This window comes from Anopheles moucheti, chromosome 2, assembly GCF_943734755.1.
Source record: "Anopheles moucheti chromosome 2, idAnoMoucSN_F20_07, whole genome shotgun sequence".
NCBI lineage: Eukaryota > Metazoa > Arthropoda > Insecta > Diptera > Culicidae > Anopheles > Anopheles moucheti.
Genome location: NC_069140.1, coordinates 31,831,976 through 31,858,533, shown reverse-complemented (window position 1 = coordinate 31,858,533; position 26,558 = coordinate 31,831,976). Strand labels below are relative to the sequence as shown.

Here is a 26,558-nt window from a genome sequence, read left to right as displayed (position 1 = left end):
TGACTAACGTGCGTACACACTCTCGCCCGACTAATTCCCACCAAACGCAACCACACACACACTTACACACCTTTGCGCATGGTCATTATCAAGCGGTAACCTCAGCCGACTGGTGAAGAGGACTCACAAACAGCTCATGACGCAGCAGTATTCGCGTTCGATCTGATCGAGTGATTTTCGCCCGCCAGACATCCACCACCCTCCACCGCACATCATTAACGCTCCGCCGACCGAGCGCCGCGCGGGGGGTTTTTTTTTTCGCGATCACGGTACGCGCAACCAAGGCGCGATCTACACCGCCCAGTTCCCACTCGAATTCGCTCGCGATCGGTCGACTGTCTGTACGCGCTGCGCGCTGGGGTTCGTTTCTTCGCCAGAACGCAAGTCTCCTGATCATTGAGTAATAGTCAAAGTGTAAGCAAACGGTTCTCGATCGCCCGTAAGCTTTCCAAGCTTTTGGCGTTTTAACTGCAGTGTGATATTAGAATCTTTTTTTCCGCGTTTTATTGTTGCTGTGCGCTGCTACCTTTGTTGGTGCTACCAAAGGGCAAAGACAACGAAAATTCCACTTCCATCCGGAAACGAACGAACACCTGTTCGGATCGAAGGGCTCAACTAATAATAGCTCACGTTCCATTACACCGCACCCGCTAGCCAGCGTGGTGAACGTTCTCACGCCGTTAGCGTGATCGAGTGTGCAGGCCAGAAACAGAAGCAAAGTGCCCAGCTTCTAGTGCGATCTTCGGTGTAGGTTAATCGATACGGAACAGCGTATCTAGCGTGTGCTTGAAGCGAAAAATGTTTGCCATATAATTCACATCTTGCCGATTGATTAGCGTGCTGCACCGTGCGCTAAACAGAACGGTATACACAATCGCTTTGCGGCATGAAACTTTACCCGGCCTGTAATGCGCTAACGAGACGCACTAACGAGCCGCATGCCGCAGTGCGAGAACTTCACCAAACGCACCACAACTAACCGCTCGAATCGTACCGTCGCGTTGGGGTGTAATCATCGATTTATGATTTGAATATGGCACCAACCGATCTGTGCGCCGGGTAGATATCTACCCCTTTGCACCCTCCTCAAATTAACAACCCCCACGACCTGGTTCATTTTCTTCGGGTGCTTTCTTTCGGTGGCCAAATAATGCACGCTCACAGTGCCCAGCCGAAAGGAAAATTGAACGCTCCTATGCGTTACCGGACGTTGGCATCATTAAGTCGCGTATCGGCCTGATAGTGGCTTGCAGCTGAACCATCATAGAAAATGAAAATCATTTAAAGCAAATTCCGTGCGGCAAAGGAAAGTGGAGTAATAAATTTATATTCGTAGGTGCTGTTGTGCCGGACACCGGGTCCAGGGTGAAGTTTATCAAGTGTTGCTGCCGGAAAAAAGAAAACACACCGTGTCCGTGTTTCACGTGTGTGTGTGCGTTTCAGTTTGGGTGCGTTTCAGTGTTCAGTGTGTTTCTTGCAGGTGTGCATCATTTCATAAAAGAAAACCGCCTCAATAGAAGGCGAGGAAGTGTAACGGCACAAAAGGTAAGCTTTCCCAAAACCCCCCGAAACGGGGTTAGTTTTCTTCGCTTAAGGCGCACCGCTTCCAGTGTTAGTGGTGGCGAAAAACACGATAAATATGCACCCCCAAGCAATGCAGAGAATGTATCACTATTGTATCATCATTCACGTACCACTAATTGGGACGATGAAGCATTGTTTCCTTGTTTACAACATGCGCATATGAAGTGAATAGTGATGCTGCACTGAAATTTCATATCCCGATCGAAAACGTACTGTTGAATCATCCTCAATGGGGTTGGGGAAGACAGCTACATACCACGGTGATGCAAGTCATAAATTATTAATGTAAACCCCTCAATCTGTTTTGCCAAAAACTATAAACATTTATAAAGCAACCACCATCCAACCACAGCACGCATCGGCTGATGGTGGTATAGCAAAATCCGAAAGGCTACTACCGAAACTGACCGACCGCTGCTCGATCGGATTCGGCTTCCGCCATCGAGCACAAATTCACGGCCGTTCAGTGTGGCCAACCTTCGACGGTGGCTTTCTAGTTGGCCGGCCTAGGCGAGCGGCAACCATCGCGGAAGGGAGAGAACGAACGGCTGCGCAATACATGGTAACCATGCGTCATAAATTTACCGCTCAGGTGCGCAGAGTGCGCAAGCTTCGCAAGCGTATTTTCCCTCCCCCGGGCAGCCAGATCGAGAAAACTTCCACAGTGGCTCATCCGCTCAACCGCACGGTTAACGCTTCCGAATCATGCACACAAACCGGATTCTTCGTCGCGCAACGATCGCACGAGCGACGGCTGGTAGTAACTTCCACTACACAACAAGCGACGAACCCGATCGAAAGATTCGAATTAGAACTGCCGCGTGTTTAGCGCGCGCGCGTGTGTGTGTGTGTGTGTGGGGGATGCTAAAATCTTCCCTCTTATGTCATAACGGGATCGTTTCATGCACGAGATGCCAATCAGTGTTTAGCCTGGCCAATTTTGACATTCTAGTCAAACCAGTTTGGGATTGTGTGTTACCCGGTTTGGGAAGCTTTTTATCGGACCGGTCATCGAACTAGGGCCCGGTGCCAGTGGTGTCCGTGAAGTCACAGCGAGGCATCCGGTCTGCCGCGTGGCATTGGCATCCATATTTGCGCGATATTTGGAACAAGTTTTGGGGATATCGTATTCGTAAAGGAGAACATGTTTGGACTCCATGTGCCGGATATGTTCGGAAAGGAATTTTCTTCTGCCGACCGTTCTCGGGCAAACAAACAACATCGGTGAAACTTGTTTTGGTATAATTTAACGACTTTTTGTTCCTTTTTTTTTTTTTGTTCCAATAATTTTATGCGACAAGGGCGCATCTTACCCGCGCGGCCCTTTCATACGATTTCAAATGTCAGAATGGCCCCCCATCCCCCATTTAACCTTGAATATTTAATTACCAATCGGTAAATGATTTCCCATTTCTCGGTACAAACATTCATCAAGTGTTAATGTACATTTACAACATTCCGTAACCGCAAGTACAGACTATGAAAACCACCTCCCGTGCGCGATGGTTCCGCGAAAGCTTCAGAGTAAATAAAAAAAAAACACGAAAAACCATTAGCGAGGTGCACTTTGTCCTTTTTGCTCACCTCGCCGGCAATTCCGAGCAGGTAATTAAAATTTGTCGAGCACACTTCCGGCTACCGGAATACCGGGTACTAGGGCTTACCGATGGCCATCATAACCGCCCTGTACCGACGCGGCGATAGACAGGCTACCAACCTACCAATTATTAGTTCCAGTTGATTAGCGCACTGGATGATGACGTGAGATTCCACTCTCCCGTCCCACTCTAGTTCGCTCCGTTTCGCTCACTCCCTGGGACTGGTACACCTGTTATCTTTCCTACTCTCACACACGCACACACACATGCACACACGCACACACACGTTTGCCATTGCTTTGGCCCGCGTTCGTCCTCTAAATGATCAATTTTTCAATGTCATAACCCCTATGACATCCACGGCACAGATTTGTCGTAATTGTGGCCTTGCGTTTTGCGTTTGATCGATCGAAAGCCGTACCGGATGGAATGGCTTGTACACGGTGGAAAACGACAACACCCTAACCTGCACGTCTCGCATGCAGTACACTAATCGGCCGATCGAACCAACGTTGTGACAATGAGCCATAATTAAGCAAACGTAATAGTCGACCCGACTCTTGGCATGGTTCCGTGCAGTTCTGAGTTGTCTTAACATTTAATGGGCTCGCCCAAGCAGGCAGGGAAACCCTGTATCACTTATTACCGACTGATGAGTCGGCGAAAGTGTGGCCACTAAGTCGGCTACGTTGCCCGGGGCCAGTGAACCCCTCCGCCCGGTGGTTAACAATGTGCCTGAAGAAGATGGGCCCACCAAACGGCACGGGCTTTGTTTGTAATGGTACCATCCTGCCCTGATGGTGCCGATAGGCACGAAACGGTACCACCTTCTACCGCATGCTACAAGGTTTGCGACTTGCACAAAATAATTAAGTAACACCATGCCACCGCCACCGTCGCTTCACACCCGGGCCCGTGCAAGCTGCAGCTGCAACGACAACAATAGCAAATCAATCGATGCAACAAACCGGGTCAAATGCAGCGTTTCGTACCGCTGATGGCTATCACGACGGTGGCGATATGCTTTCCAAAAACCCCGAACGGCATGCCGGGCTACGGGGAAACGGCAGAAAGCCCGAGAAAACCTGTTCGACAATTGTCCCTCGCTCGTGACGTTTGCGTTGTTGCCGCAACATAAACGTTACGCGAAACGATGCACCATCAATAGCGCACCAGAACATCCCGCGGCGGCGGCCCCCATCACCTCGGGGCACAATGCGCGGCGGAATGGGCGCTCGGCATCACATAAAATAAGCCACACACTTTTCACACCAGCACGCATCGTTTGCTACGACCATCGCATCGGATGCTGGCTGATGATCATCGTCGCACTATCGCAACGATGGGGCGCGACACGTATCGCACCGACGAGCGCCACTCCTGGCCCCCGTACCCGGGTTTGTAATTAACCCAAACCACCGAACAAGCCAATGCAATCCGATGCGATGCGCCTGACCGGGCTGCACAAGGGTTGCATCGACCAGCCCCGGGGGGCGCTTTCGGGGAAACCTCGGAAAACATTTTCGGCCCGAAAACCTACACATTCACACATTCGGTGCCTTTTGTCGTACGCAGTAACCTTCATCACGCTCACATACACGCACCACGTGGTGGTGGTGGGTGGCTGATGTAAAGTGCCCGCATGTCCCAAAGGGAAGGCGATGGCATATACGAAACCTAATCTCGCCTCGCTCTCGTGCGCAACCTAAAACGCACTGCTTTCATTATTATCATTAATAGATCCTATTGTGATTTCGGATGATTACAATGAACTGTTTAACAATGTAACCATTTGCACCACGCACCCGTTTGGCCAAATGGCTCAATTAACAACTGTTACCGTCGGCTATGAAGTGTGCCGGGCGTGTACGCCGGCGATTCGCACACAACACAAACCAAAGCAACCAACACAACCACCCGACCAAAGGCCCGACCTTCACCGGGGCCGGTTTCACAATTTCGGTGCAGTCGGTGCGCCCAAACCAAAGGATTCCTCGCCGAAACTTATTGATGTAATCGAATTCAGGCGCCAGTCCTTTATTTGCTGATCGCATTGAAAACCCTACCCGTACCCGTTTTGTTTGGTTAACCCGTTTGTGAGCAAATAATGGTGGAAAGTTCACTTAGCAGAGGGATTATTACTGTGTGCATAGAATGGTGAATTCGAGATTAATTATTGGAAGTAATTATATAAATTGTTCAAACTAATCGTGTGCAAATATTATGTAGGATTAGTTTTAGTTGATTGTTGTAACGGGTACGAAATCGTAAATAGATAATTAGTGTTTAATTATAAACCTTTCTGAATTAAATCGATTCCAATTATTGATATAAAGTTAAATGTTCTCTGAAATGTATTTGATCATAACCAATTTCAAACTTGGAAATAGCATTAACTCACCATTTGAATGAGATTGTAGCAAGTATTTATGGAATTTCCTGAAAACCACCAAATTATTAACCAGCTTTAATGCTGGTAAACCGATGTGAGCAGCTCACAATAAAGTACTGCAAGTCAATCCCACCAAGTGAAGCATTCTCTCATTAATAAGAAATGTATAGCATCTTGAAGGTGTCTTTGCAGGTATTTAAAAAACTCTTTGAAAAACATCGATGTTATGAGATTGCTATAATGCTGACAAACCTGTAAATAAGAGTGGCTCATAATACAGTACGGCAAGTCAATCCCACCAAACGTATATTCTATATTGGACCCGGCGGGGTTTAGCACAGCGTCTTTTATTTATTTTTTATTCGAGTTATCCACCAGCGTGATGCCAACCTATTTTGGAGCTCCTGATTTTTCTAGTTACTTCCTGATCTCTTTGTATTTGTGGTAGTGTCACAGGTAGCGATAGGGATGGGGGTTCGTCGTCCTCTCTGCGGTTGTGGCCATTTGGAGATCGTTTTCCTGTGTGTTTGCTTATTGCAAACAGGATGTATGGATCTCTCTGCTTGGTGTAACGACCTACTACTTAGATCATGCCTGGCATTTCTGGCTTACTAGACTTATTTTATCACGTAGCCTGTTACTATGGTGAATTCACCCAGATGGGATTTTGGTCCGGCCGTTTGTGTGAAAACCGACGTCGCTACCATTCATGTCCCAAAGATAGATCGATGCCATGGATGAATATGTTCGCAAAAATTACCCACACACACACGTATAACGCATCAAATATTTGGTGCATGACGACTTTAAATAAAGTGGATACTCATTTCGTACAATAAATTACCCCTCTTACCAGGACCTCGTTTCAAGTGCGATCCATTTACCACGCAGAACGCGTGTAAAATGTGTGTAACCACTCGAACAAACATTTCTTCTTGCGGATAACTTCTTAAAAGCAAACAGTAACCCTTGCACGATTGATTCAATGTGGTACTGGTGGTATTTCATCTTTCGCCATCACCAACACTGCCACACTTGAAGAGGGTCCATTTAACAAACGCTCTCCGAAGCGATTTCCGGTGCGCTTCTTTGTGGATGGGTTTTCGACCAAAGCTCACCGATTTTTTAATACCGCCGCGAAGATGATGCCGCTCTTATTCGAATTGCGAACTCACCGCGCCGACCCGGTCCCAATCTCGTTGTAACGCATCAAAACGAACACTCATTACCATCGCAAACAATCGGACGAAACTAGGAATCATCATCTTCAACGCCAGCACCGACTGGTAAGTGACGTACACGGAACAAGCAAACGAAGAACGCGTTAAGGGTTACCGAAAAATCAATGTTGCCGTACAGTCAAAAAGTAACAAGTGGCTGACGACGAGTGACCGTTCGATTCCCGTGATTGACGTCACGATTAGCAGTAGCAAAAAAAAAACGAAACCTTGACCGATCGCCCAACTGTGAATTGAAGAGTAAATAGTTTTCGCCCGTCGCCGTGCGCAGGACAACACTGGACGTGTGCAAAAGTTTGGAGATTTTGTATTCCTTCCCTATTGCGCTCGTCCGCTTCTTCGATCACTTGTTTGCTGAAGGTTAGGCACCCGGTACGGTACTCAAACAGTGGTTGAATAATATCATAACTCAACGTGATTTCTACCAGGCTTGCGCCGCCCGACCCGATGGCCAAATTTGAGGCTAACCGCTGCGTTCTGTTTGGACAAACGGGTTGCTGATTTGCTCATAATGCGGCTGCTGATTGCTGATGATTACTTCTGCATAAACAAATTAGCAAACCAAACGTAGCGCATGTTCTTCCTGTGGTGATGGTAATTTTTTTCCTCGAAAACAGTGCAGATTCCCAGCGATCTAACTTCTGCTGACCTTCAGTGATATATCTCTTTTTTGGGATAGACCAATAACCATTCGGTTGTTGTTTGAGTGTTTTATGGCGATTTTAAGCTTTCCCAGAATCATTCCTACCCACCGAAGGTAAAGCACCGCTCATTGGGTGCGTTTGTGCAACAAGTGCAAACAATGCTGTATATGCGCACCTACGGGCGGATGCTTGAGTACGCGAGGACTCTTCTTCGCCTCTTTAGAAATCGAAAACCCTACAAACGAGTTCGAGATTGAGTGCAATCAGCAATGCGCTACATGCCTTCATATATCCACCACTGCGAGCGTATCTAGAGCACGATGCTTTTAAACCGTGCACACACAGGAACTGTACGCGAGGCTGACGCTATTAAACATGCAACGATCAAGCGCGGTAGAGTTTACATTTAATGACTCTTGTAGCCGCACTCGGTGAAACATCCAGACGTGGTGTTTGGGCGTTGGTATAATGCATCTATAAATGAACATGAAAGCGACCTCCAGCTCATTTCCTCACACACACACACACACACACACACACACACACATACACTCTCACATACGAAGGACATGGTTGTGTTCTGTCCTACCCCAGCACACATTCGCTGTTGGTTTATTCAGCAAAAAGGAAAACCTACCGGATGTGACGCGGTCGATGGTACACCGCGAATGTGTGTGTGTGTGCCGGATGGATGATCAATCGATCGATAAATCGAATCAATCACGAACCGTTGAGTCATCAGTGCGGCGGACGCGTTTTTCAATTTCCCACACACTGACCGACCTCACGGATGCTCACCGTTTCGTTGGCGTTCTATGGTGAAGATATTTTTTGCACATCAGCTCTACTTCAACCGTTTTTTTTTTGTTTGTTACTACAAACACTACAAATCGCGAGTCGAGTCGGATAAGTGCATAATTGTACTTGAAGTCAATTTCCGCTCCGATAAAACATGAAAAGAATAAAATACACCTACATTCACACACACACAGCCACACCCGCCTGGTTCACCAATTGACAACTATCAGGCGTTTGTGGCACGTATTGTGTCACCGGGGTTTTTTTTTAATGTGGAGCAGAATTGAAAACGTACTGCCCTTTTTTTAAAAAAAATCAAACAAAATGGGGAAAGTAAACCGAACCAACACGTACCGATAGTGTGCGTTTGTCAAGCGCAAACACAGATACATTTTGCTGTGCTTTCTTTCGCTTTCGCGTTGTCACTTTTGAACAATACGGAACGCAAATTGAATCAAACAATAACACCAACAGCGAAACAACAAACATAAACATCAAACAGAACGCACCTTTCCACGCCACACCGATATGCAATATTGGGTTCAGATGCAGCCGGTTCAGAACGCGATCGGCACGGTGAAACGGTGAAACGAGGATCGGCATACGGACACGGTTGGATAATTGCATTCGTCCCTTCGCCCACCACTGCACGAATTGCATACCTTCAGGAGCGAACGGACCTGCGTTGGTGTGCCACGGGTTCCGCACGGATAGATTGAAACAAATTAAGTTTTAATCTTCGACAGCATTTAAAGCGCCACCAGTACCGGGCAAACGCGGGACCAGTGCGTGGGATTCGTGGATCGACGATGAATCAAACTCGAAATGGTCAGAAAATCATTAGCAAGTTGCCAGTTTAGCAGCCTGGAGCAAAAAAAAAAATGGCCCCCTTTACGAACCATCCGCAAAGCGGGGCGGGAGGAAATGGTAACCAAAAGGATGTAACGAAACAAAATGGCCCTCACACGGGCTACAGCAAACACGGACGTGGGGGGACGCAGAGAGTTAATTGATTTCGGTTGTGCTATCAGATTAATGGCCGCCGGGTGGCAAAAAATGGGTCGAGACAAAAAAAAACACAGCACTTGTATCTGAATGCAGCATCATATCAGGTGTTTACGGTGACATATTCGTTTTGGATTCGTTTGAATCGGGGAGTTTTTCTTCCTCTTCCATTATTTGTATGAAACTCAGGTTTGAAATTGATATTTAAAATGTATAGTAATTAATATATAAAATTCTCACTTTTCTATAGAATTTTTTTCCCTTGAAATCACTCTTTTGTTTCAATTGTTTTAGATCGGAGTTTTATTTATCTTGATTATTTAATTAACTAAACTATCATTTCGAATACCGCGAAAGCCGTAATAATAGAATTACAAATAAAATAAATAAATAACTATCATTTATTTACTCATCAGTATTTTGTCCATTAAAAGCTTAGCTTAGCTCTGCATCCCTAAAGTCGATGAAAATTGTTACTGTCACACAACTGCTTATCAAATATTATTAAAATATATTGCAATGTTGCAGTCAAATAATCACAATGACAGATTTGTGAATTGTTTCAATTTGTTTTTCATTTTTAAATGTAATTTATATTTTTTACTGACGTCTGATAAAGTGCTGACGATTGCTTCCTTCTAAAAGACTGGCAAAGAACACCACTTTAACATATTAAAGTGCAATTTCCCTAACCTTACAACCGTGCGATGGTAAATAAATCCCTTTACCCTACTTGTACGATCCATTCATTAGGCAGCATTTTCACTTACATGAATCGGACCAACCATTACCGTTCAATTAAAACGTTTACTTAATGTTGAACCTAGCGGGTCAATGTCAGCTTCGGCGTAAATATCTATCAACTTCTTGACTTCGGGTCGACCATTATAAACGTCGCTTGGGAGTGTTCCCTTTAGTGTGCTGCATGAAGCACACGGCTCCTTACAGTGCCGTGCAGGTGATGCAACGTTTAATAATAATGTTTCAAATTTTAAACATCTTTCTGACGCGGCCACATGAAGGTGAAGCCGATTCGCAGCCGATCTGACCGGCTTGGCTTTCGATCGGAGGGCATTGAAACGTTCAAGGTCGCTTCTCTCGCTCCGCTGCTGGAAAGGGAGTTGGAGTTGGCTTGCAGGAGCCCAACACTTTCCATTTCCCACTGCCCTGGCCCCGTCCGATATGGAAGCGAATGAAACGGTAATGAATTTCGAGTGTAAATCAAATGAGCTTACATTCTTGGTCAGCGCTCGGTGGGAAACCACGGTCGGAACAACACCACCGACCACATTCGATGCGACGATACACCGACGTCGTTCATCGGTTTTCCAACTCCCCCTTAACTCCAATTCCCCCAATGAAGCTGCATCATGCGGCATTACAATATTAGCTCATAAATCGAGCCCTGCCTGATTCGTACGGCCTTCACCCTGGTCCGGAGGGCAGGCTAGGTTCAGTGACACGGTAAAGAAAACTTTCCAACAAAACTGCTTCCACGTCCACCTGCACTAAATCAACCAGGCATGCGGGAAGCGCCCTTGAGAAGCGCAACACATGCAATGGGTACAAAAGGTGAGCAATGCAAATTGGCTTGCAGTTGGGCGAGACAGGTTTCAGATACCTTGGTTGGGTTTTTTTTTTGCTTTGGTTTTGTTATTCCTTCCGAAGCCACGTGCATCACGAACGGTGATAAAACTTAGCACCGAGAAGCCAATCATTGCAAGTGCAAACCACCACGCCCGCAACGACCCATTGCACTTGCACTCGGGTGTTCATTTTGTGTGTGTGATTTTTTTCTAAATTTCTCTCTTCTTTTCTTGCATTCTCCACAACCACCATCTTCAGGCGCGTGGCCAAAGAGTGCAAGTTCGGCTGACGATTCAGCGCGCTCAAAAACAAATGGTCCACGGTCGTCAGCGCCAGCCATCCGACCTGGTCCAAGGTATTCACCGCCGGGGCTCAGGATGTCATTTGCATATGCATGAGCCCCGTTCGCGGTGGGAGTGTTTCTGGAGCAGCATTGCTTCAACTCCGAAATGCAAAAAAAAGGGCAAAACGCTAGCCAGAAAATGAGCTAGCTCACCATGGTACGTCCTGCGGGGTGCAAAAAGGCAGGGAAAAGAGAGATCACTAACACTTACCACAAATGTGTTCCATGCCGTGTAACACCGAACCACTCAAAATCCCAAGAGTCTTGACCCGTGAAGGACTTTCGGTGTGCCTTCTTCTCTTGCGGTGGCCATGCAATCCGAACCCCATAATGCAGTGGGAGTAAATAAGCAACATGTATGATGCAAATGTTATTAGCAGGAACATAATGAGATGTGTGGCGTCATCGGTGGCACTTTGCAGAAACAAGTGCGACCCCGCTGAACTGTACGCCGCATGGGAACTGGAAATAAAACAAATCACGCATGTGACTCCCTTTTGACAGTGTAATGCTTGGTGACTTGAAGTTGTGGAGGCGGACAAACAGAAGTATATAAATAAAATTAAGTAAAATATTACTTCAAAGAATCCATATTCAATTAAATGATTATGTGGACGTTTAGTAAGAACAGCTTGTGGAGATACACTTTCCGGAATTTCGTACATCAACCATTTCAGTCCTGTTACACTTTTTCCATCTTGATGCTACCACACAGTGAAACCAAAAACTCATGTTTAATGAAATAATAAAGTGTACGGCGCAAAAAAAAAACCTCCCTCGTACACCACACGTAGTGTTAACCTTTGCAGTAAGCAGCGTGTAAAGTGTGGCCCAATCATTTCACTCGCAGAGAAACGACCATGCTGGTTAGTTCCGGTGAAGTGACCCACAATTGGACGCTGGGTGGCAGCATACGGGTGCATGACTTCTGTCCTCTTCCTGCGTGGTAAACCACAATGAAGCTACGGAGACTTACCGACTTGTGGGCTTTTCCTCCGCTCGTTCTCATCTAGCAGCACATGGGACACAGCTCACACCTCACACCAGGCAACACACGGGAGCCCTGGAAGTCTCCTCAAATATTCATTTCCAACTGCACACTGCAGCGGTTGCAGCGGACCACCATCTTTCCACATGGCATGTTTCTTAAAGAGTACCTACCGTTGGTCCTTATTAGTCGTCTCGTACACGGGATGTTTGTAACCATGGTAACCATGATTCACCATCAATGCATTCCTATTGTTTCAACAATCTGTGTTAAGTGGATTTATTTTAAAGTAAACATTCATTCTGCCATATTTGAAAAATTTACTGATTAAAGTAAGGTAAACAGCAACAGGCTGCTTCGATTCCTTAACGCCTATCCCTTATTCAATGCCCTCAACTTTAATCTCTATCACCGCATCAAACACTCAGGCGTGCCTATCCTCACAGAAAAACCCGACATCCTTACCTTCAAAACCTTCAAAAGGAATGCAGCAGGCCAGACATAAAACGATTTAAAATGCACTTTCTCACCTACAAACGGTTGCACCGGCCAGAAGGAAGAGGAAAATAGATTAAATTACATTTTTCTGCACAATTACTTAATGAGACATCAACCGTATGTACCCGTGAGTGGGTGGCAAACGATGGAATGAAGCAGGAAAATGCAGGCAAAAAATGAATGAAACAGCGGAATGTGTGTGTGTAGCTTCCTAGCGGTGGAAGCATTATAAGCATGCTTGTTGTACATTTTTGCTTTGCATTAGGATACATTCATACGGCAAATGTGCATTCGTCGCGCGAGAAATGAAATTCTTTCTGCTTGCGCAAATAAAAAGCATTTTTTTCTGTGTGCATGTGTTTCTTACTGCAAGCTTCCCACAGAAAAGCATCGACAGCGTAGAAAGCTAACCTGGAAAAAAAACCTTCCGTTCTGTTTTGCAATGAACGCCACAGCGAACCGTCCACAGTGAAATCCGTACCGCGTCCGCAACGCATTTGGCTCAGCCTTGTTTAATTACAAAATTAAGAGGAAAATTACTGACTGTTAGCTACCCGGTAGCACTTCAGTTCCGATGCGTTCTGGTCGCTTCCAAGTGTTTCGCTTGCGGGTACACTACCTTAACGACCGTTGCCACCGATGTCCAGGTGCCGGTTACACGTTGCTCATCGATCGTCATTGACGTCAATGCAACGTTCAGTGTGTGACGACGTTTCGCAGCCTGGGACGCTTGGTGAGTGTACACTACTTGCTCCGGTACTGCTGGTGCTGGTACATCGAATTGAGCCGTAAATTCACTTTACTCGTTCCCTTGATCCTGTTCGTGGCAGCCAATGAGGCTGGAAAACTTGTTTTGTATCGATAGTTCACCCAAAGGGTCTCACATCTGCAGCAAAAACGATTCTCATTTTTACAATCGAACTTAACCATTTGGTGACCATCAGACAGTCTCCGATACCCGCCACATCGCACACGTCTGCAAATTAATTTAATCAAGCGATTGTTTTAAAAGAAAAAACCATTTCGTGCTATCGAACAGAATGCAGCACGCAACACGAGCCATCTTTTCCAACCAAAATAAAGTACAGCCATCAGAACGAAACGAAACTACCCACCCGGTAGCAACGGGGAAAGGAAAATTCGTGTGGCACATTAAGTGAAAACTGCTGTCAATTAGCTTAACCTCTCCGAATGGAATGATGCCATTCGTCAACCGCACGACAACCGGCAGTGTCCGGTCCGGTCGCACGCAGCCAAACCGATTGGGTCACGCAAAGAAGATGGCCCACTGGCACGAAAGCGCCCACCATGGGTATGGGCACCGAAAATGCAAATGGCCACCGAAGCTGCTCCGCGCATCCGATGGGATCCACCGAATGCAGGGGTTTTTCGGTCGGCCCATTACGTGACCAGTTGAACGCGAATATCAAGATTGCGCGGTTTTAGATCGTGCGCGTGGTAATGGATTACCGTCCACGGATAGCACCTTGCGCTGAGGTGACACTATATCATCAGCGAGCCTCGTGCCGGAAGTCTCGCAGTTCGTAGTTCAGCCCGGGCAGTCGGGTAAGAAAGGTTGATAATTAGCCGAATTAATTCGATAAATGTGCACAACAACCGTTTGGGGAAGCGGTGGACACCTTTCCGTAGGGGTCAATGTCTAATATTGGCGCTCGCTTCCATTCGGTTGCGGGATAACTGTGGGTGTCACGATAGCCCTGACCGTGGCTAGCATTACACCGCCAACCACCCAGGGAGGGAAAGATAATTGCTCCGATAGTCAACAGTGTATGCCGCGCACAAGGGTGCGAGATTGATCCGAACCGATGCAATAAAAAAAAAATCAAGACGTAAATATTAGACGGCCCCTACGACACCTGCAACCCATTGACGGGGGTCGGCTAATTACGTGTCTCGCACCCTCGCTCACATACACCGGGGGACCATTTACATAACCGGTACCGTATGATCGTGACATTGAACTGTTGCCTTGTTCGATGAATGAAACCCCTGCCCAATAGCCATCCCAAGTCACCCATTGCCGTGTGGCATTGCGAACCGACGATGTGGGGGACAGCTTAATGTCAGTAGTTTTCCACCCTTTACACGAGCCAGAGAGTGGCCGTATCCTTTTGGCCGTTCGGGGCCGCATTGCCGTGTGTATCAATCATCCAACTTTACCAAACTACAACTAATCGCGCGACATACACACAAACCCAACCCGTCCAGGCCATCCTACTGGCACGAACTGCCAGAGCTGCACAAAGCCACACAACATGCAATTTCCATCCGAAAACCGTACGTACCCCGTGGGTGCGGAAACACGATTTAATTCAATTAAAAAACTTTTCCCTTTTCCGCGCAGCAAAACGATGACGGTGCTGCCAACGCGCCGCTGAGCATTATCGTTTTGCCACGATCCACGCGGGCCCCAGAATGTTAGACTTCCGTGGCCGTTGCTTTCTCTACCACCTTCCCCTTTCTTGTCCGCGGGTCGGTGTGCCGTGCACCCGGTTGCCGTGTAATGCATATTCGATTGGATGGAAAAGGAAGCAAATACAAGGAAAAAAAAACCGCCTCCGCGCAGAACTCTCAAAAGCATTCCGCCGATGAAGTGCGGTCGGCTATGCGCATCAGTATTTGATTTTAAGTTTCTCCAAGTACATATGTACTACGGCGTACTGCTGGCGGTAGTGGCTACGGAATACATTTGAATATCGGGTGAAATATGCGGCGCAGAAAAGTTCGCTTCCTTTTCCCCTCCAATCGCTGTAAGCTATCGCATCAAACTAATTTCGAACTAATAAATTGATTGCCTGTTCTTATTGGTAAAAGTTGTGATGCCACTCGCTTAGCATACTGTTTAGCCATTATCTTTGATGAGTTTGCAGCGTAATGATGGTGCTTTATTCATGAGTATTTACAACAAAAAAATACTCAATTTGTTCGCCCATCTTATATCCTTTTCTAAGATTGTGTTTTGAATAATCCTTCACGTTGCTTTAACAATTTTTTATCATAAAAAATGACCAAATAATTGAAGAATTTAATTAAGTGCGTGTGATTTTTTTACTCTAAATGGTTTAACTTCCTAAATACGAAATGTTAATTGAGCCCATTGCATTGGAGAAGCAATGGGGGAATAAAACTCATTGGCAGTTTTGCTCGGGGTTAGCGTTCAGATATTAATTTGTCCGAGTGAGACGGGCTGGGAAGACATTTTACTTCGCTCTACGCTGGGCGGTGGCATGGCCGGATGGGTTTTTATTTTTTCATGTTTTTGATTCTATCATCACTATGACGATTGAATGTTTATTATTATTTGTGCAATATTGCAGCTACACCTACATAATTATATAAACATTTTAAAGATTATGTATAATACCACCAGTGTATCAACTCAATATGTTAAAATGATCAACAATGCTCCAAATAAATCAAAATTATCGAGAATTATCAAGCTTAGTTCTCCAAAACTGCTCCAAAGCTCCAAGGATATAAAGTTGGTGATCATGTTTGCAAGATCACGAAAATGTGCACGAAGATTACGAAGGGTAGAGACTGTGGTGATCCATGTAACCAGCAATTCCATTACATCCATTTATGTTGTTCTTAAGGTTTAAAAATTTCTGATAGTTATTCAGTAAAGCAGAACACCAGTTTTTTTTTTAATTGACTTGATGAAGCATTTGTTGTATGCATTGCCCTGTCCTCTCAACGTGATCGTTTATGTGTTTAATTTAACCATGCAGCCCCCGTGCACAGTATTTAACCAATTGCTCAACTTGACCATTCAACCATTCATTCGAACCCCCATTCTAAGGTCTTCAAACATCGTCCATCGACCAACACTTACACTAATTTCTAGAATTTTCCCACACCATCTTGCCCCATCGGTACGCACTATGGTGATGCAAAATAGCGGAACATTTTCCTACCTTCAAAACCTGGCAAAAGAACACCTGCACCACAACAAAAAACAACACCACTTTCACACTGGCGGGCGTGCAATGGAAACTATTTTGTACTCTCGGTTCGGTGGGTTACTACACACACGCCTTCCACTTCCAAACCACCGCATCGATTGCGCAAGTTTCGAGTTCTATCTCACACGCTAAAGTTTAACGTGCCCTAGCGTGCTGCATCGTTGCAGTTTGGCCAGCAACCTTGCGCGTTTGCAATCGTCCGGATTACGGCCGCAAAACCGTGGATTTTTGCCCTCTGCAAGTGCAAGTGTGTTGTAAAACAATGCCACATTCTTGTTTACAAAAAGAGGCTCAACTTTCCGTGCCACCAGCAGTCGGTATTGTGCTGTCCCCAGAGAGGGTGGTAGCGTTGGTATGTTCTCGAAGTGGTAGAAGTTGATTCTGGCGTCACTTCAATCAGTCGTTTGGGCTGGTCACGGGGGTTGTTTAAGCGGAGTGGTTTTACAGGATACATGTGCACATTTGGGTAATTTTGGGGTGATTGTTTCTAATAAGGACATTCATATTCATGCTAGGATGGAATATCTCTTCAAAAGCCAGAAAGCATGCTATAAAATTGCATAGATCACATTTTATGACCTATGAACTTTAGGGGATTGCTTTGAACCCTTTTGGAACCGACAAACAAAACAAATTTATTTAGCAAAGGATGAATAGCATTCACAAGTTTAAATTTTGTATTTTTCCATACGTGAACTTCATAGCCATAATGAACCACAGATAAAAATACCAAAACTAGCTATGGGAGATCTGTCTTCAAAACCGTAAATCCGAAATCTTCTCCGACAAAATACGGAGTCGACTCCGGATTCGTAGGAATTGAATTAATCGCAGTCGGTTTTGGCTTCGGTGACTAGATTTTTCGACTCCAGTTATTTTTTCAAATTCCTTTTTACAGAGGCTTTTTGTCTACTGGCTTACATTCACACTCACGGCTGGGACTTCGGATCTGATTCTGGAATATTCCGGTGTTAACACTAAAGTTAACACTAGTGTTAACTCCGGTGAAAACTCCGTTGTTAGCTTCCGAAATATCAAGTTGAAGTCAAGTTGATACGGAAGCCAACACTGAAGTAACACATAGGATTTTCTTCGTAGTGTTCCACGGTGTGAAAACGCTCACTTTTTATCAATTTTAAGCAGTTTTTAAGATAGTTTTCCTCAATTTTCCATACGATATCTAACAGCCATTCGACAGCAGCAATTTTCACAGATTTCTATGGAACTTTCCTACGAGTTTTCCAATTGTTTTTCAATGATATTCTTAACATAAAATCGATTTTAGTATTGGGGTTTTTCGCAGCATTTGAATGCAATATTGAGGATATCTCCGAGATTTCTAACATTTTTCTATTGGTATTTTAGCACTATTCTTTGGTGTTAGCCTTAGTTTTCTTGGAGATTATTACAGTCTACCAGTCTACCAGGGCTGCTAGCGTAAATTACCACGGAAGTTTGAAGATTGTTTATTAGTTTATTTGAGGATCTATTGGTTTGCTGAGAGACGGAAATGATGTATCGTTACGTCATTGAGGAGGGGTCCCAGTTATGTATTTGGTAGCGGAATCAATTCAACACGACAGGACCGCTCCACCCTTCGTTTACTGTCCCTAAATAGTTAAATACCCCGCAAATGAAATACCTAAATAGGAGTTGATCCAGTTCTGCCTCTGGAACGTGGATTAATCCTGCTCCGGAAAAAAAGGGATCTTACCTAACATAACCGCATACGTAAAAAGATTTATTGCATATTCCAGTTTTTACTAAATCAATTAAAGCAGCATAATTCACATTCAATAAACCGACATACCCCATAACACTGCAACGCCGCCATAAAACTGCATTCAAATATCGTTTTTCATTTTTCCACGCCTGCTAAACATTGTAAGCGATAAAAGCTATCGATGTTCCCTATGGCACACACAAACGAAAAGAAAATAATAATCCTGTATCGATAACAATCGAATAAATACACCAAATCGCTTTGATTTCCTGCGTACCAACTGTTTCGACTCTGCTTCCGACAGCTCGCGAAGCACGGTGGTGGTGCTGGTGATGTGCTTCCCGCACAGAATGATATTTGCATTAATGCAGTTAATGCGGATTTCGCTCGTTGAAGCTGCACGAGCAAACATACAAACACCGCGTCAAGCTTCATTAACGGCAATTAAATAGATATTTCCTCCTGCTTGCCCCCATCAACCAAATTGCATCGCACCCAAAACTGCCAACGAAAAAAAAAACACACACAAACGTTCCGCTCGATGCGCCGTGGAAGGATAATCAGAACGTTGGGTGTGTTTGTTAGGCACGGGCGAGATTCCAGTGGGATGTGCGATGGGGGCCATTCCATTAACAGCCTTCATTTACACAACACAAACACGAATCACTACAGCGGGAACCGCAGCCGATAAATGGATGCGCATTTGGCGTACCGAATGTCAAATAAATTCGCTGCGTAAAAGTTTGCGAAACATGGTGGTAACTGTCCCAAGCTCAAAGTACACATTTTCTGATTGGGATAGACACGTCTTGTTTGTCCGATCTGTTACGTAAAGAATCGCTTTATTTAGATTTACAATGGCCCACCATTCGGTACGGCAAGTACTAACACAGTGCTGTGTTTCCTTTCATTCTCTCTCACAGTCTTTTTTCACAGTCACCATGGACGCAGAATCGGAAGGAATTCCACCGGTTGCGACCGGTAGTGGCCAGACGTCCGCCACCACCGACACAGATTTTGACCTTGCGGCAAAACGAAAAATGTTCATGTCGCAACCCTCCACCGTGGCCATTCGCCGACAGCAGGCAGTCTGCGTACGACGGGCGCACAAAATCTACGGCACCAAAAGGAACCCGAACGTCATCCTGGACGGGTTGAACATGACGGTACCCAAAGGCTCGATGTAAGCATTGTACCGCTGCTCGTTTATTAGCTCGTGATTAATTATCTTCCCCTTTTCCACCACCATTGACCACTAGCTATGGGCTGCTGGGTGCATCCGGCTGCGGTAAAACGACACTGCTCTCGTGTATTGTCGGTCGGCGAAGGCTGAATTCCGGCGAGATTTGGGTGCTTGGTGGACGGCCCGGTTCGCGCGGTTCCGGCGTACCAGGGCCGCGCGTTGGTTACATGCCGCAGGAGGTGGCACTGTACGGTGAGTTCACCATTCGCGAAACGCTCATCTACTTCGGCTGGATCTACGGCATGACCACCGATCAGGTGGATGAAAAGACAGACTTCCTGTGCAAGTTGCTGCAGCTCCCGAACGCATCGCGGTTCGTGAAAAACCTCTCCGGAGGCCAGCAGCGACGCATGAGTCTTGCGGCGGCCCTCTTGAACGAACCCGAGCTGCTCATCCTCGACGAACCCACCGTCGGTGTGGATCCGGTACTGCGACAAAGCATATGGGACCATCTGGTGGAGATCACCAAGTCCGGCAATACGACCGTCATCGTGACGACGCACTACATCGAGGAAACCCGACAGGCCCACGTGATCGGACTGATGCGTGGTGGCAAGTTCCTGGCGGAGGAGTCACCCGCGGACCTGCTAGCTCAGTACCAAGCGGAATCACTCGAGGACGTGTTTCTGAAGCTGTCCGTGCTGCAAAATATGGGCAAACGAAGACGATCGTCGATCGCGCAGGAGGTCGTGGAGCATGTGCGAATACCGGCAATCAGCAATCCGGCGCTGGATCTTTCACCGGAGGAAGATCACGGCGAAATATCCGGAGAGTTTGGCGACAACATATCCATGTCATCTCGGGGGCCTGATGCGGTTACGCCAGAAATTCAAGCACCACCATTACCACCGGAAGAGGATACGAAGACGCCGTTCGTGGACTACTTGAAGATCATCAAGCCCAACCATATGCGGGCGTTAATTTGGAAAAACTTCCTCTGGATGTGGCGTAACGTAGGGTATGTAGAAAGACGCTCCATGTTTCATCTGGGAAGACACCTAACTTGCTCTCCATCTTACTCTCCATCTTGCACAGCGTAATGGCGTTCATCATTGGACTACCGGTGGCACAGATTATTCTTTTCTGCTGGGCGATCGGACATGATCCCGTTGGGTTGAAGCTCGCCGTTGCAAACTACGAGCTGGAGGAGGCAGGCTTCGGACTCCAGGACTGTCCAGTATACCCCGGGTGCAACTATTCTTTGCTCAGCTGTCGGTACATGGAATATTTAAAAAATAGAAGCGTAGTAATAGTGAGTATCGAGAGCGAAGATGTTGATTGTTTGCAGTATACTCACCAAGATACACTTCACAGGAGCTCTTTTCCACCGAAAGCGACGCGTTACAAGAAGTGAGTCGAGGAAAGGCGTGGGGTGCACTGGTATTTGCTTCGAACTATTCCGATTCGCTCGTGGATCGAACCGAACGAGGCCGTGATGTGGACGATTTCACAATAGACGCATCAAATCTTGCCGTTACCATGGATATGTCAAGTAAGACGACACCGTCCCAGTAGGCCGACACGCCACTTACATTTTCTGCTCTGTCCTTTTTCACAGATCAACAAATAGGAACACTGCTCTACCGGGACATCCAGTACGCCTTCTTCGATTTTATCGAAAACATACTGACGGACTGTGACGTGAACCCATCGAACGGGCGAATTCCGTTCCAATGGAACAAACCCGTGTACGGTGATCGGAAACCAAATTTCACCGACTTTGCCGCACCTGGTGTTATTCTCACGTAGGCACCAATACGCTCAGTAGACGCGACGGAACGTTAAGCTGAACATATTTTCCATACTTTTATTTCCATTCACAGCATCATATTCTTCCTCTCGGTCGCGCTAACCTCTGGCGCCATGTTGATCGAACGTAATGAAGGAATTCTGGAACGTTGCCTTGTTTCTGGCATTACCGGTATCGAGATTCTTTTCTCCCACGTTACCACCCAGTTCCTGGTGATGTGCTTCCAGACAGCGCTCGTCATGGTGTTTAGCTTCTCCGTCTTTAACCTCACCAACCGAGGCGACATCGTGTGGGTTATACTGCTCACCATCCTGACCGGTCTTTGTGGCATGTGCTTCGGTCAGTACGCATGCAAAATTACCATCCGCAAAGTATCGCTGTACTAATATTGTCCATCTACATACAGGCTTCGTCGTATCCTGCTCCTGTGATAATGAACGCTCGGCTACGTATATGGCGATGGGTAGCTTCCTGCCGATCGTCATGCTGTGCGGTATCATCTGGCCGATCGAAGGCATGCATCCGCTCGTCCGTGTGTTCTCCGTCTTTCTGCCACTCACCAAATCGACCGAATCGTTACGCTCCATACTGCAGCGTGGCTGGCTAATTGAGGACCCGAACGTGTACATCGGTTTCGCCTCGACCGCCATCTGGATCGTGATCTTCCTTACCATTAGCATACTGTTGCTCAAGTTCAAGAAGGGATAAGCTGCTTCATCCTGAAAGGTTTCATCTAAATTTCGTGATGGTGGACACCGCTCCAAACGAGCCCTACTGCCCACCAAATCGGGGGTTGCTTAGTCAGACGGGGGTTTATATCTTAGGTTATTTTTTTTTGTCTTTGGCTGGTCTAGAATACATTTCATTTGACGGTCCCAACGGGGTAGGTAGGTTATCTATCCTTAAAGAAGAACTGAAGCGTGCACTAGACGGTACCGGAATGGCATATCTCTTCGTAGGCAAATCGACACCTCCGACAACAAGGGGGTGTGCGTAGGCTAGCATGTCTATATTTATATCATTCTCCATCGACCGTTCTCCTCATAACGTATGACCCTACTCAGCATTCGGTAGCTTTGACTGTACGTTTACACTGTGCGTCTCAAATTGCTCTTTTGGTTAGATCGTACGAAAAGCGGGATAAGCGCATGTTTTGGTAGATTAAGCAGGATAAAGGAATTTAATAAACCAAACATCTATTTTAGCTTAACAGTGTTGAAGTTTCGATGGTTTTTCCGCCTAAAAGTATGCAACTTGCTTCTGCGATATCGATAAAATAATTAGTATAGTCTGACACCTAACAATAATTTCATCTATTTTCACAAAATTTCGCGCAACACATTCGTTTGTATCTGGATGCAAAGGTACTAATATTTGACACAGTATCGTTACCATACAACTTTTGCATATTTTCACATTGTTAATTTTACTATCCATGCCAATCCTTGGCCATGCATTTCAAATAGACTGCCATTTCATGTGAAAATCTATTCATCTATTTCAAATACCTCGCCAAATTCAATGTATTGCTTCCGGTAGTTTCCACTACAAACGGGAAACCCATTCCCATCACCTACCTTATCTTCAGCGGACGCCACATTTCAGCACATCAACAATAATTAATTCCAAGCGTCAATCGACAGTGAGATGTGTATTCAATTAGAAATCCACATTACCACGGCTCATAACTTACTCACGAGCCGATACGATTCCACACTCACATCCGTCCTAGTAGAAAATGGATGAAAAGACGTGTTTGTCCCCGTACCACCATCGCACCCATCGAAGCTAAGCACGGGCACAATGGCCAATGTCTGCCACCAATCGCGGTTGTACCATTTTCTAGCTATTAATTTACATCTGATTGAGCAATTGATTAATTGAAGTAGTAAACAGAGCGGAAAGCTACCCATCCAGCATTGTCCTTGCCGTGCCGTGTGCTGACCATTGCCGAAGGGAATTTTGCAAAACTTGCCCCTCCAGGCAATGGGTGTTGTGTGGTTTACCGTGCGGTTTTCCAAACGGTGCGCCACGCTGAAGTATGTCTCGTCGGTGTTCCTACGACGCGATCGCCATACCGCGTGTTGATGAAGCACGATGAATATTGTATCAATGGAACCAAGGCTTACGGCTATTACCGCACTAAGAGACGAATGGCGACGAGCGACTAGCTCCCACGATAATCCAATGCCCGATGAACAGAGCAATGCTAACTCCCGTCGCTACCATTTACTCTACCCAGGTGGATTAAGCAACCTGCCAGGATAAATAAATGTGTTGATAAATTAAATTTACCACACGCTGACTTCCACAACGCCGCAAATCAACAAAGCGGAAGCTGATGCTGAAACATAAAAAGAAACCCTATTTGCAAACTCCAAACATGCTTCTTCTTCATTTTGTATCTTTCTTTCGGCGTAGTTTTCTCGATAAGCTTTCCCCGGGATAACAATAATCGTCCATTTCGCTATCGCAATGTGACGAAGGAATTTCGTGTGCGCATAAATTGTCGACCCAGGTTTCATTAAGTCTAAACTGGTGGTCTAGACCACGGAAACCTCAAGAATCGATTAAACGGTCCTATTTGTGGTGAGAACGACCGTTTGCCACCGTGTAGGTGACACATACCTCCACCACATCTCGCGCTGGTAGTGAAACAACGAATGCTTTACCACAAAGTACGCATGAAAGCGGGCTTTCCGGTACGTTCCCCTTGTGTGTGGCAAGAAGCTCGCATTCTTGAGCCGCCCCTGACACACCCATGTCGGAGAAATGGAGAAACCCGCTCCCTTCTGTGCTGATTCAGTGCTCCCAGCTGTGGAAAGTGTTCGCATTTATTAGTCAGCAGTTTTGTGGTTTCAGTGTAAAGCGCTCGAATCAATTAAATTGCTTCCCATCATTAGGCAGCGGTGGGAAGACATTTCCATACAATTTGTACGGGCGCAGGTTGCTGATATGATTTGATGAAACGGCATAACATATTAACGTGTAAGTTGTTATTAGCGGTTTTTAGAAGCATTTGGGCACCGTACCGCCTCCAACCGTACATCATGCGCCCTTGAAGGATTGTTTTCAATTTTGCACAGTGGATCTTCAGGATTAATCAGAATATATGGACCTGTCACAAGGCAAGTCCATCAAAGCAAACAAATTGCACCAGTGACAGTTATTCCCATGAACGCTAATGTTTGGAACTGACCATGGTTAACAACGTTAACCGTTGCCATGGAAACCCAGCCTGTATAAATTGGATAGCTATTGGTCAAACAGTATCATACAGTATTTTCGCTTGTATTCACCATGTTGTCCAACGTAGCTCCAGTTTCCGACATACCGGCTGCGAATAATTGGGACATCTTCAAACTCCAGCGTAAAATCCTGCTCATCTTTGGAATCTGGCCGGCGGATCGTTTGGTGCGCCGTTGGTATATGAAGGTGCTTATTACCATCAACTTAATAACACTCGTCATCTGTGTGGTGGGCGAGTTTCTCCACGGACTGTACGCCTACCGGGACGGTGATCTCAGTGAAACTATCGAGTGCATTTGCCCAACAGTCTCGCGGATTTCGGGTTGTTTGCGAATGGTATTTTATCTAATTAATGAAGAAAAAATAGGCCAAGTACTCAATAACATAAACCAGGTGTTAAAAGGTAAGTGAAAGGATGGTAGAATTCTTTGTAACTTGCGTTATGTGCATATTTGTTACATGTGTCATGCTGGTTGCATACTAACAGGCTGCTGTAAACAAACCGCCTAAAGGCATGCAATTCGCATTGCAAAAACTCTATCGTAGTCCAACAAGCAGTCCAGAACTATTCATCCATCAATTATACTCATTTTAGATAAACATCCACGCGAAAATGGTGTTACGAAACGGATGATCACGCTGGGGCAACATTTTACTTTCTATTTGTTTCTGATGATGTTCTTTGCCGCTTTTTTGTACGGACTGACACCCTTTCTGATTATGGCCTACAATTGGTTTCAGGGGCAGAAACCATTGGTAAAACTGCTGCCATTCAAGTTAAAGTAAGCGTAGAATTCGAAGCATTACCAAAACTTCCACCAACTTTCGTAACTCTCTCCTGCCATTCGCAGATTACCGTTTGATTCGCAAAATTCCTTCTACTTCGTTTTGACAACCATATTTTTAAACTACGCCTCCGCTCCTACCATAACATCACAAACCGGTAGCGATGCACTGTTTAGTGGCGTTTGTCTTTACATTTACGGACAGTTTCAAGCTATCAAGCTGGAAATGGAAGCTCTCTCGGCGACACTTGATAGCAGCTTGTCGAAAGGTTCTTCAGCCGAAACGCGACGTATAAATAACGAACTAAGACGCATCAGCAAGCGCCACCAAGAAATTATAGAGCTTGTGGCAGAAGTTCAGCGTGCCTTTACGCCAAACGTACTGCTTGTCTACACGGCTACAGCCATCATCATGTGCATCGTCTGCGTGGCAATGCTTGTGGTATGCGAAAAGTATGCTAAAGTAAGCCCATTTCGTTCTAATGTATTTCCTCCCTGATTGCGCAGGTCGAAGGAGTGTATAAGCTAACCTACTTACCGTACGCATTTGCCGAGTTAACCTTGCTGTTTCTGTACTCGTACAGTGGTACAATCATCCGTGATTCGGTACACTCTAGCATGGCAAAGCTTTAAAGAACTCATTACCCTAATCCAGTGTTTCATCTTCCAGAGTGAAGCCCTTCAAACGGTGGCGTACAATTTCCCATGGTATCGATTCGACCACAACACACGTCACCTTATTCAAATGATGATGATTAGAGCACAATACGGATCGAACGTTGACGTGCCGTTCTTTGAAACTTCTATGGCAAGCTTTTCGATAGTGAGTAACAAATCATATGACGGTTGCGAGCAGTACGATGTTGACAATTTTCTTCCCATTCCAGATCGTTCGTACAGCTTCTTCCTACATTACACTAATGAAATCCTTCTTGTAATTCCACGTCAACTCATTTTCGTTTGAGCTTCAACTCTCATCAATATTCATGGACTATAAAAAATCCGCGGCAGTTTTACAGCGCCAAAGGTCACCCTTTGTTCCTTCGCTCACGCTTTGTTTTCACAAAACCTCCGCACGCGCAAAGAATCGGAAAATCTATATCATTAGTATAATTAGGTCACCGTCACCGCACCTTGCTAAGATTTT

At 45.8% G+C, this 26,558-nt stretch overlaps 2 protein-coding genes across 3 annotated transcripts; both read left to right on the top strand.

Annotated features, from left to right (window-relative positions):
• Positions 1-330: 330 nt before the first annotated feature.
• LOC128299385 (ABC transporter G family member 23) lies at positions 331-22,563 on the top strand. Of its 2 annotated transcripts, none has more exons than XM_053035337.1 (9): positions 331-414; positions 1,337-1,545; positions 19,321-19,567; positions 19,644-20,585; positions 20,663-20,879; positions 20,942-21,119; positions 21,186-21,372; positions 21,451-21,716; positions 21,784-22,563. In XM_053035337.1, the coding sequence occupies exons 3-9, from the start codon at positions 19,326-19,328 to the stop codon at positions 22,083-22,085; spliced, it is 2,334 nt and encodes a 777-aa protein (XP_052891297.1). In that variant the 5' UTR covers positions 331-414; positions 1,337-1,545; positions 19,321-19,325; the 3' UTR covers positions 22,086-22,563. The 2 variants fall into 2 exon arrangements, with proteins under 2 accessions (XP_052891297.1, XP_052891298.1); XM_053035338.1 differs by lacking the exon at positions 331-414 and adding an exon at positions 696-747.
• Positions 22,564-24,677: 2,114 nt separating this feature from the next.
• LOC128299591 (odorant receptor 22c-like) lies at positions 24,678-26,349 on the top strand. Its single transcript, XM_053035596.1, has 6 exons — positions 24,678-25,029; positions 25,222-25,408; positions 25,478-25,874; positions 25,919-26,017; positions 26,082-26,234; positions 26,299-26,349. Exons 1-6 carry the CDS (start codon positions 24,678-24,680, stop codon positions 26,347-26,349), a joined length of 1,239 nt encoding a protein of 412 aa, XP_052891556.1.
• The last annotated feature ends 209 nt before the right edge of the window (positions 26,350-26,558 follow it).